At 34.0% G+C, this 11,607-nt stretch overlaps 1 protein-coding gene across 2 annotated transcripts; it reads right to left on the minus strand.

The window, feature by feature from the left end:
- Positions 1-1,008: 1,008 nt before the first annotated feature.
- Positions 1,009-10,603, minus strand: LOC108329217 (phosphatidylinositol/phosphatidylcholine transfer protein SFH9). 2 transcript variants are annotated; one of them, XM_017563327.2, is made up of 16 exons: positions 10,161-10,603; positions 9,404-9,449; positions 8,988-9,291; positions 8,361-8,460; positions 7,852-8,118; positions 7,686-7,763; positions 7,118-7,219; positions 6,986-7,035; positions 6,793-6,892; positions 6,609-6,698; positions 6,408-6,500; positions 3,187-3,268; positions 2,338-2,720; positions 2,166-2,240; positions 1,394-1,570; positions 1,009-1,298 (listed from the first exon to the last, which is right to left on the minus strand). In XM_017563327.2, exons 2-15 carry the CDS (start codon positions 9,408-9,410, stop codon positions 1,520-1,522), a joined length of 1,782 nt encoding a protein of 593 aa, XP_017418816.1. In that variant the 5' UTR covers positions 9,411-9,449; positions 10,161-10,603; the 3' UTR covers positions 1,009-1,298; positions 1,394-1,519. The 2 variants fall into 2 exon arrangements, with proteins under 2 accessions (XP_017418816.1, XP_017418817.1); XM_017563328.2 differs by lacking the exon at positions 9,404-9,449 and having other exon boundaries at positions 10,161-10,602.
- Between the last annotated feature and the right edge of the window lie 1,004 nt (positions 10,604-11,607).

Below are 11,607 nucleotides of genomic sequence, written 5' to 3' on the forward strand. Positions count from 1 at the left end.
TCTAACCATGGCTCTGATACCATGTGAGAAATAGAGAAGATTGGGAAAAAATATCCCTTGTGTCTTTTGCATACACATAGGGTAGTTTATTTATAATGTAAGATATGGGTCAATGCCCTTAATACAGAATGGGCTGAGCCCAATTAACAGAAACACACATCTTAACATCTAACAGAGTCAAAATTGTTTACACTACTTTTGGAGGATCTAGCCACCTATCAAGCATAAATTTGTTTTTTCCTTAAGGCTCTCACTAGATTTGCTAAATGTATTGAAGGCATTGTTTTCCCAGGAAATATAAACATTATTTTTCTTCTTATACTTGCTAGCTTCACTTTTCTCTTCCATTTTTTTCTTCAGGTTGAACACAAGATAGTCAAGCTTGATGTGAGCACTTTTACCACACTCAAAACATGTTGGGATAGTGGGTTATTCTTACTTTTTGAAGGGTCTCTAGTTTCTAGTAAAGGTACTATTAGATTTATTCTTGTATTTTTGAAATTTTGAAAACCCTTTTACACATTTAATGCTTCACTGTCTGAATTTCCATCATCTAGATCATCTACAAATTCAATCTTTCTGGTAGCAGATTTTACAATCCCCTTGGCTGTAGTTTTCAAGACTAAGGTATGTGTTTTCTCTCTTTCCTCTGTCTTTGAGTCTTCCCCATTCTAAATCATGTTCTCTTAATTTGCTCTTCCTTATCAAAAGTTTTGCCAAGTGCCAGGAGATTTATTATGTAAGTAAACCTTTTTTCGAACATTATAAATGTTTTCTCTAATCTTCATTCTAAACATTTTGTATTCTTAAATGAAGATATTTTTTTCTTGACGTCTTGATGTGTCACTTCTAAGACATCCCACATTTCTGAGAGAGATCCTATAATATATTTAGTACTACATTTTTATCAACTAGGAGCCATAAATTTTCAATTGATTCTACCTGATTCTCTAGAAATCAGAGTGATGAGAATCATCCAAAACTACAAATTTCAGCGGAAGCACATCCTTTAGTAAAATAAAAAATTTACTCTTAAGCTGTTTCTGTGTTACAACGTATTACAGAAAACGTTTCTTCTGCATATATGCAATTGGTAGTAAAATACATCAGAATTTGAGTAGAGCATATTTTTGTATCTATGTCCTCTGTACACAAAAGCCAATATGAAGACAAATGTGGTTAACACACTCAGTTATAATTGGAAAGGAATAATTCGGAGTCCAGAATCCTCATAAAAAATTCTTCTTGCCTTCTATACATTATCGGGCTATCTACTCCCCATAGCCCATTCCTCAAACCTGAACAGAAATTAGTATCATAAGATACCTCCGTTTCTTTCAGGGAATCTGAGACTATAATATTGTGTTTATAAAACATATAGAAGGAAAGTCACCTGTGAGAATGAGAGCAGTATTTTATATAAGCCAATGGAAGTTTAGATCTGGTAGAAATTCAGCTGTAGAGTATAAAAACAATGGACTAGCAACCCCTGCAAACTGATGCTGAAAAAATGGAATACTCATCTTCCTGGGCCATAACTTCTATTTTTAGGCCAACATGAGTTTGACCCCTGTAATTTGGGAAAAGGTTATACGTTTATATACTGTGTACAAGCATTCAACGCAAGTAATAGCAGGATAAAAGTTATCACCAAAACCCCTCATCCCTTTGTCCAATGCATTAAAACAATACAAAGGGACACAGCAACTCAAATTGAGTAATATATTGAGATGTAATGCATAGTGCGCACAGTTCAAATTGAGGAAGGACCTCGGTTCAAAAACGTTGAGTGAATATGATGGTGGTGGATAATGTAGCTTTACTTTTGGATACTTGCAGTAGCAAATTTCCTGGTAAGAGTTTCCAATTCAAAATAACATTTTACTGGTCCGATATACTTTGAAGTCCTAATTATTTGATTTAACGACTTACGTAATTGTTACAAGGATATTAAAGGAGTTATCGTGACTCTAAAGAATGACCTCAATTACAACAGCTTTTATGACTCACTATCTTCCAAATTAAACTCTGCATCAGATAAGCTGAAATGTACTCAGATCAAAGCCTCATACTAAAATTCATACCCTAAACTCATCAGATAAGACGGTCAATTAAATTTATAGACTAAATTATCATACTAAAAGCGAGGGCCAATAGCAACTTACATCAAATCTACCCTCCTTTAAGCTTTCCAATGACTCGGCAAGCTGAACTTGCTTTGAAGCAGTTGCCAGCAGGGCCTAACACGAAGCAGCAAACTCGATCAACACATATGTAAATTCTAAAAACATGATGACTTTAAATGTGATCAGTTTTATGTTAGGAGACTGGCACTACCTTCTTTGTTTTTTGCAAGTCATATTCTATACATTTTATACGACTTAATGATTCCTGAAGAATATCCTCTTTTTCGGGAGGAATTGTTTTAGGTTTATTGGCCATCTCAGTAACCACCGCCTCTAAATTCTGCAACCTCTGCCAAAGTGGCTCTTTTATTGCCGGATTAATTAAATGTTCCTGGGAATTGGATTGTGCTGATTGGGTTCTCTCATGGTTTCTTGGTTGGTTGTCTACAGAGCGAACCATAAACAATCTCCCCAATGCCGCAAGTACTACATAAATACAAGTTAACAATTTGACTGTGATTTGAGCAAAAATACTTGTAATATAGGGAATTGGTTTGTGTGGAAGTCTTCTGAGATAATTGTTGCTTGAATCACCTATCAGATGCATCATTTTTTACAATTAGTATAAAGATAAGAAAATCTCCATACTAGAAAAGGAAACAAAATGAAGTGTGCTCAAACTAGAAATAAAGCTGTGATATAAACCTTTCGACAATTAAAATTTAACCACACACATACAAAAAGTTCAATCAAACAATCTGGCACTAAGAAAAACAAAGCAATAAATATCCATCCTGTTCTTAAAATAGATTGCCGTATCCTGCATTTTCAGTTTGTTATGTAACTTGGTTAAGATTGGAGCAAGTGAAATAATTTGCCTAACAAATTTAACATACCTCCTTTCCTCAGCTCAAGTGGAGCATCTAAACAAAGATTGTTCACAGGTTATGTAGCAAGTTCTATTATCATCATTTATCGGCCATAACAAAAGTTAATCCTCTAACATCTATAGAGAAAAGGAATGAAATCCCCAATTAGAAAGACATAAAGAATCACATACCTATTAAATCAACATCCCCAACATCTCTGGCAGCATTAACAGGCTCGAGTAGGTTTTCACTAGGTGCACAGTCTCTCGTTTTCTGAAATACGGTTGCATATCATATATGAGTTGCAGATAACCTAAAGTAAAGACAAAAAGTTCAAAGATAAAGGCCATATTCACACATAAGGAGAAACAGACTAGTTCCAAAAAATATATATTATAGGGAGCATTGATATGAGATTATGAATTCATGGAAGCGACTGGTGACCAACTTAGTTCTTGTAAGTTTTCTTTACCTTATTAAATACGCTTCATGGCGAAACTAATAAAAATAAGTCATTTTAACTTGTTCAATAAGGTTGAAAGCTAAACCTGTAAGTAAGCACAGATTTAAAAGAGCTAATTGAATAATTTCATTATTAAATTTGTTTACCAAAAAGTTACCTTAATCATCTTAAATGGTAAATGTTGAACTCCAAACATTTTCTTATTTCTCAGTTAGGTTTAAAGTTAAATTGTTTCAATGTTTTAAATTTGGCATTTTTGGTATTACATAGACCTATTATCTACATCAATAGACTTAGCTGGTGTGAAGACCATGAAGGTGGTTTATTAAACACCCATTTTATTCTGAGAAACCCAAGATAAAAATAACCAATTGAATAACTAATGAATAAAATTCCAGTTTTCTTTGGAATCTATTTCTTTTGGTTTAACTTGTCCTCAAAATTTTAAAATGGCATAAAAATTATCCCAGATGATAGTAGACTAAGTAGATGTGGGAGCCAATAAAGTGTTTCACAAACCAAATCCATTCTGAAAAACAAAAACTAATATGCATGACCAGAATGTTCAAAAAGAAAGAAAACAAATATGGTCTTGAATTTTACAGACATCAATAGCTTTGACCACATCAATAAGCTTCACAAAAGTTAATATCAAAATCAAATAGTATCTAAAAAACTCAAAATTGACCAAGCATGTAAATCATAGCAGCATCCACAATCCCCATTTTGTTGACTAAATCCCAGACAATCATATATTATAGTTTGACATCCTCAACCATAATTTTGGTAGCACCGTGATGGAATTATTCTTTGTTATGATCAAAAGCTGACATGATGTGTATACATATACATATAAATCTTACAACTATGGTAGTACAATAATTATGCTTTGAATCGGTTCTGTCTTCATTGGTTTCACTAATAAAAGCTAGGAGTTTACCACTGCATTCCTTGGCCATACAATCTGGGTAAGAAATGAATAGTATTAAAATTTTAGATCAAGGTCAATATATGTAGGTAGGTATCCACCGCAGTTCTTTCTAATTTTGGGATTGAATTTCTGTATTCTAGATTCTAGACTTTTTTTTATTTACTTGTTGTGAATGTAAATTTAGAGAGATGATGACGCTTATCATATTTTGCAGTTACGACATGTGAACCTCAATGAGGATTTACAGTGTAACTTACAAATGACCAACTACCATATAACAACAAAGAAGCACTAACTTTAATAAAAAAAATTATCTTTGCATTTAAAAGCAGTACATTTCCAAGATACAATTAAGGGATCTATAGAAATACACAAGCATGAACATTGATATTTTCACTTTAAAATTTAAAATAGTTTTTCAAAAAAACTGGGCTAGCATTAACCAGATTTCTACTGGGAGTGAGTGTACTTTATAGCAGTATTATCCATTGTGGAAAGCAATAGCATCATGGAAAATAGCTGAAGTTTCAAGCAGCTGAAATATATGATATGTATCAATTATGTATGCATGAAAATTAAGCTGTATGCAAATAAATAAAATACAGAAATGGCATAAAACTAGGAGTAATGGCACACTAGGACTCAGGAAAAAATGGTGTAGACCCCACATCCATCTCTCTAAGCCATGAGACAGCAACACCCATGAATGTCAGCTGCAATATCTGTTTCGCAGGAGGAGTGCACCACAATGGAGTCGTGATTGTGAATCTGAGGAATTTTCCAATGCCATAGAACTATAGTACCACTATAATAACTATTTAACAGCACTGCTCAATAACATGTTAATTAGATGAGTTTGGATCTGGACATATTCTTTACTTTTTGATAAAAGATTTTATTACCAAAGGACAGGCGCCACAAAAATAGATATGTGTAGCACAACTGGAACCATGCTGAAAGAAGTGTGACTACGAAGAAAATGAGGCAGAAATAAAATATAGGCACACGAGACAAATAAAAAAGAAGACTGAGTAGTCAATATCAAACTGAAGGGCAATAAACTCCAATTCCCCAAGAAATTTGTTTCAGTACTGGTAATTAGAGAATGTGAAATAGATCTTATCTCCATGCAATTACATAACAAGTCCATCATTCAGACGAAAAGAAATTCAGCATTCAATGAGCAAAGTGCAGGGGGCAACCAATGGTGAGAAAATCAAGGAGCTAGCTTCCCAGATTTTCAATGGTGTCATCCATGTGCTTCCCCCTTTTACTCAAACAAAATCAACTTGATTGACTTATTCATCAAATCTTATTAACTATTTATTTACTACCTATAGTGAACATACGTTTTAGAGGATTGAAATCCAAGAAAAAGAAGAGCAAATATCTTCGATGAAGGAGGAAAGAAAATCATAATCTTAATTGTATGCCAAACAGTTGGAGAATATAATTATTGATGCCATTGGTTGATTATAAGTGCTCTGTTTTACACCAAAATTAATAAATAGTCTCTAACCCATAATTTCAGCCTAGAAAAGTGATTCAAGCAAGAAGCGTGTATAAAAAATAACACTTGATACTAAAGAAACTTGTATTGACCTTGACCCTATTTGCTTTAGTCTTTGCAAATGACATATACTTGCATTTTACTTCAAGAAATACACAACTAGCACAAATTCAAGGAAGATGCCAGAGGCCTCAATAGTGTAAGAAAATAGTCATATTGGATTGGTCTATGGCTCCTCCAATCCACAAGATTAGATAGTAGCAAGCTTAAGAGTCCAAATTATTGTCAACTCTTAAGTCGTAGCATAAATCATTCATAATCTTTGAAGCACTTCCTTTCAATATCATGTGACGAGAAAAATACTTTCAAAAAATGTATTTATAAAATGAGTAATCAGTAAAGATTCTTGTTTGGAAGATAAGAAAAAATGTTAAACATTTGAAACTCAAACATAAAAAATATATAAGATAAAAAAACAAAAAACAAGGAAAATATAAAGTCAGCTCACTTTATCACTAGAAGGAACTGATTGTACCAAAGCTGACGGACTCAATCTAGCTGCTGATGCTGATAGAGTTTCAGATATTTCAGAGCTTGTAACCTATAAAAAAACGATCATGTAAAAAGCTTTAAAGCAAGCAAAATAATCTGAACAAAACTTGTGAATTATACAACAATATACTGTATTGGCACTAAATTTATGTGTTACCTTGCTGGTGTATGACTTCACATCTACCTCATTAGCAACTGAGGAACTTCCAAACTTTGTCAGCTTCATTGCTTCTCTACAGTGTAATATCTGTAAATAGAAAAATGAAGCATTAGCTGCACAATTGGGCAATAATTCTTAAATAAAATTTCCTAAATATGTGGGAATCCTAATAATGCCATACTTTCCAAATGTTAGGATCATTCCAAGGCCCTTTGTTAGATCTAATACACCCTCCATCATTTGGACATGAACAACTGCCACCAAGGAAATCTGGAAGTTGGCTGTTAATAAAAGACAACAAAGGAATGCCTCACATGATATGCATTATTAGACATAGAAACACTTAAATGGACAGTACAAACTTGAACACAAACCTCGAGTCTATAATCTCTAACAATCTGTTCTGAAACTTGTTACCTAAAACCTGTAGATTCAGCATGAATCAAAATACTAATGCTTGTTTATATCTAAAGAGAAAACACATACAAAGTAAAATTGATATATACATGTATTTTGGCCGTGGTCCTTGGATCAAGAAAACCTTTTGCAGTATTCCATAGTAGCTTGAACCCGCTACCAGCATTAACTACAAACATCTGGTTTAATGTCTGCAAAAAGGGACCAAATTCAGAAGTGAAAAATGACTGCATAGCCAAATTACTAACAGCAATTTATTTTAACAGTAAAAATTACAGAGAATGGCATGATTTAAGTATTATTATTGTATTAGTAGGAAGTAGGTTAGGGATGGACATTGTGGGTTCAATTAGCACAATTGCAGAAATCTATGTGCTTGAGTTCATGTTCAAGCATGCACCCATATGAACATATGCATGTAAATGCAGAGGAAAATAGGCAAGCTATTAATGACAGAGGAAGGTAAATTATTACTAAGTAGGTCCATGTGCCTATGAGTGTTTTTTGCATTTTTTCCCTCCAAACTTCAGTTTTATTTCATTGTTTGTTCATTCCATTGTTTTAACGGAAAAAGTAAAATAAAATGAAATAAAGGGAAGCCAATAAACTATGATTTGTAGATCAAGTTAGAGTTAAGTTCCAACAACATTTAGTTACCTCAGGGTAGTTATCACCATCAATTTTTTGCATGCGCATAACAAGATCATGTGCAAGCTTGCTCAAACTCACCCAATTCTGTAAAATATACCAAGTATTAAAGTTTTAACTTTAGCATAATGCTATTTTGGTTATTCAGATATGTTTCTGTAAACATAGAATATACCACGCCTTGCACATCAAGTATTGTTGTTGTTTTATCAATATGTCTCTTTGCTGCGATAGAACATGCTGGGAATTTCTCTTTAAACATTTTCTCAAATCCCTGAACATGATACTTTAAAAAACGATCTACTGTCGTGACACTCATCAATTTGCTGGGATCAACTTGGCCAAGTCTTTCAATATAAACCGGCCGGCCCTCTTTGTCCACACCATGGTAACCATGTGGATAATAACGCTGAACCTCTTCATACTCCTTATATACGAAGTCCTACATATTATTCATCATAACATTCAGCAATGAGAAGATTGAAGTAATTCTTTATCAAGGAAATCATCTTGGGAAAATATTCCAAAAGTGATATATGCAGGATTTCTCTTCACTAGATTTACAAGCTATGGAAGGCTTACCAGTTTAAACCTAAGTTAAGCTCCTTCCATATTTGGGTCCCAATTAGTACACAATGGATTATTTAATAAGCAAAAGGAAAACAGCCAACTATGAAACTTTACCTTTAAAATAGAATCTACTCCATACTCCTTCCTCCAGTGGAGCATATCTTCCCACATCTGCACTGTTTTATCAATGTCAAACTTCCTGGCCTTCAGAAATCTGCAGCATGAAAACATCAGCTGACCTTTTAGTACATTGCACATCAAAAGATATTTCTTCTGTACAAAAACTTCTCTAGCAAAGAACTTAAACAAGATGTTTTAATTTTCTCCAGAAGTTGCTGGAAAAATGGTTTTAAACACGATGAATGGCAATTTGGATAAATGATCCTCTAATTAATGCCTTGACTTTTCTGCAATGAACATTAACAATAATCAAACATCCAGATCTTTCTTAAAAAGAGGAAGAATACTTCAAAGAAAGCAAAATCATGTCAATTAGAGGAAGAAGCTACAAAATGTGACTCTAGATAAGATGCTTCTGCTTGCACATTCGCAGAGGTAAAATTTCTGAATTAAGTTAAAAGACAAACTGCACCTCTGGTTAATGAATCAACATTCAACAGGTTACGAACAAACTAGATCATAGTATGCATTTACTTCTGAGTCTAAAGCAATAAAACTAAGCAGTCAAAACAGAAATAGCATACTCAATAGAAAAGAAACTCACTAGACACATTCATTTACCTCAGCATTGTATGATAATCATCATGGGAATCTGGAAGCAGATCCCTTGTAAGTAACACCTGACGAAATGAATTCACAGCTTTTTCCTCATTAGCATCACGAACATCTTCTATGAAAATTGAAGCAAATTCACTATCTGCAACACGTGTATTGCGCTTCCTGAGACTATAAGTAAGTCTTGTTGAAGCAGTCATTGCTTTTCTCCTAAGAGATCTAGCTCGAGACTTCCGCCACTCATCCTCGGAGGTTTCAGGCTCCAAACTTCTACCCCTCTCATTTTCTTGAGCTAATATTTCCTCTAAATCTATAGACATCAATATTTAGAATAAAAAACTACAGTCCCAAAACAACCAGAATAACAAAGATATGTTCACAAATCCAACATCTCAGTGCCCCAACGGGCTAGGGCTATGTACCTGGCATTCTATTCAAGACACAAGTAATTTATACTTAGATTTGCCTCTGCACCAGGGGGAAAAAAACACATTAAGTAACAACAAATGCAAACCAGGATCAGGAATACTCATCAGCTAAGGCATTACAAAAATTATCAAGAATTCGTCTATAAAAATCACGAATAAAAAATTTATTCATCTGGAATAATTAGTGAACAAAATTCTTACAAAAAAAAAAAAAAAACTAAACGAAGACCCCAGATTAATCAACAAACTAAACCCTTTACCCTCTACACGACTAAAATAGGATTACACCATTACGCAGATAACCCCTTCATCAAGAAAAAACAGGAAGTAAAACAACAAGAATATTACAACAAACTCCACAGAATCTAAAACTTTCCCTCAGTAAAAGCTAACACTTGAAGAAATTCTCAAATACAAAGGACTGTTCACCTGAATCAGTTCCACAAATGAACAAAAAAGCTCAAGACCATAGATCAATCAATAAACTAGAGAAAAACAACATCACACTCCCCGCAACCAAGAAAGAAAATGACCTACATTTCACAACAACAAACACAATTTCGAGAGAATTCAATGTAAATAGATCAAAACCAATAAAAAAACGCGCCGAAATTCCACAAACGAGCCGGATCAACATAATCGTAAAAAAATGTCAGAACCGAAAATCTCAGATCAATCAACAAACCAATCCACGGACGCGGATTTCCGATCCTAAGGGAAAAAAGAACCACATTGCATTTCAGTCACGTACCCGAATCGAAACGGCGCCACTTCAGACACGACGGTAAATAACAACAACACTAATAATATAGGCAAAAATGAGCGTAACGGATATCGCTTTCTCTTTGCAAGATCGAAAAATGGCGCCCTCTTCTTTCTCGTAGTACCGAAATCCGTACGAAGCCGCAGACAGAGACACGCATATAGAGAGAGAGAGAGAAGGAGAGAGAGAGAAGGAGAGAGAGAAACGTTGGAACAAACGAGGAAACAAAGAGAGGCACGTCGTTATCAAAAGCGTTAGCAGTGGCGTGCAACGGCCGCTTCTGTTCTGCTACGACGCGCTAACGGCGGCTGTTTGGTTTGTTTGTTGGTGGACTTCTGGAAGCGGGGAGTCCAAGAGAGAGCCGTTAGTTAACGGAGGAAGGGTGGGGTGGGATCGGGTGCTACTGGTTCTAGAATTCGAGAGTGGAAACGGAATAAATATAAAAAAGTTTTGCACTCCCAGCGCAAACGTGCTTTTCTAACGCATTCCATTTGGCATAACATCACGGCTCAATTCATGCTCACAAAATCAAAAAATTGAAAGATGTTTATGATATATTTTTGTTATTATTGATAAAAGTAATAAAATTTGGTTAATAAGAAGTTGGAAAAATCAAAACTTGTAAATTTCAACATAGTTCAACGAATGAGAGAATGCCTATTTGGAAAGCGTCTTGCTAGCACTTTTTGACGTGATTCTAGACTTTTCAACTAGCTAGAGAGTAAGTTCTTCAATGTTAATTGGTTGGGTAAAAGAGATTGAAAGTAGAAATAGAAAGAAGTTAATGAATACTTAAATATACATTACAATCTAATAAATTTAATATAAAATTTGTGAATCTAACCAATATAATATTAAAAAATTATACTAATAATAAAAACCTTTGGTCCATAAGTATTATATTGCACTAATATTTTTGGTGTTCTACTAAATCATTTTGGAGATCCATGGTTTGTACGTTGTCACTTGGATACTGTAGCGACATTGCAATAAATGTATTTTCAATGTGAAAAGTTTTATATAGGGAAAGTCACTAAACACATTAAATATATATATATATATATATATATATATATATATATATATATATATATATATATATATATATGTATGGGTTCGTCTTTTCATTTCATGGAATTGCTACCCGAGGTTAGGTTTTTTGAGATATTAAATAGACAGAAGATTAATTTAGATATATAAATAAGTAATTTATTTGATGAGAATGAATTAGATTTATATTCATATTTTAATATGTTATCATTTTGACAAAACGGGTCACCGGTCCGACCCAACCTGCCCCACGACAGGTTGGTTACTTAGTGAGCTAACCCAACCCGGCTTATTTATGAGTGAGTCAGAAAAATTCGAACCCGGCTCGACTCACCACGGCGGGTTGGTGGGTAAACGGTTGGCTCACTCACTTAATTACAATTTT

The sequence above is a fragment of the Vigna angularis genome, chromosome 2, assembly GCF_016808095.1.
Source record: "Vigna angularis cultivar LongXiaoDou No.4 chromosome 2, ASM1680809v1, whole genome shotgun sequence".
In the NCBI taxonomy this organism is placed as follows: domain Eukaryota; kingdom Viridiplantae; phylum Streptophyta; class Magnoliopsida; order Fabales; family Fabaceae; genus Vigna; species Vigna angularis.

What these genes read in the sequence shown, in the direction of transcription:
- LOC108329217 (XM_017563327.2), bottom strand. An exon ending in GATTATCATACAATGCTGAG is followed by an intron (nt 8,461 to 8,987) that starts GTAAATGAATGT and finishes TTCATGCTGCAG; the next exon opens with ATTTCTGAAGGCCAGGAAGT. An exon ending in TGAAGTCATACACCAGCAAG is followed by an intron (nt 6,501 to 6,608) that starts GTAACACATAAA and finishes GTTTTTTTATAG; the next exon opens with GTTACAAGCTCTGAAATATC.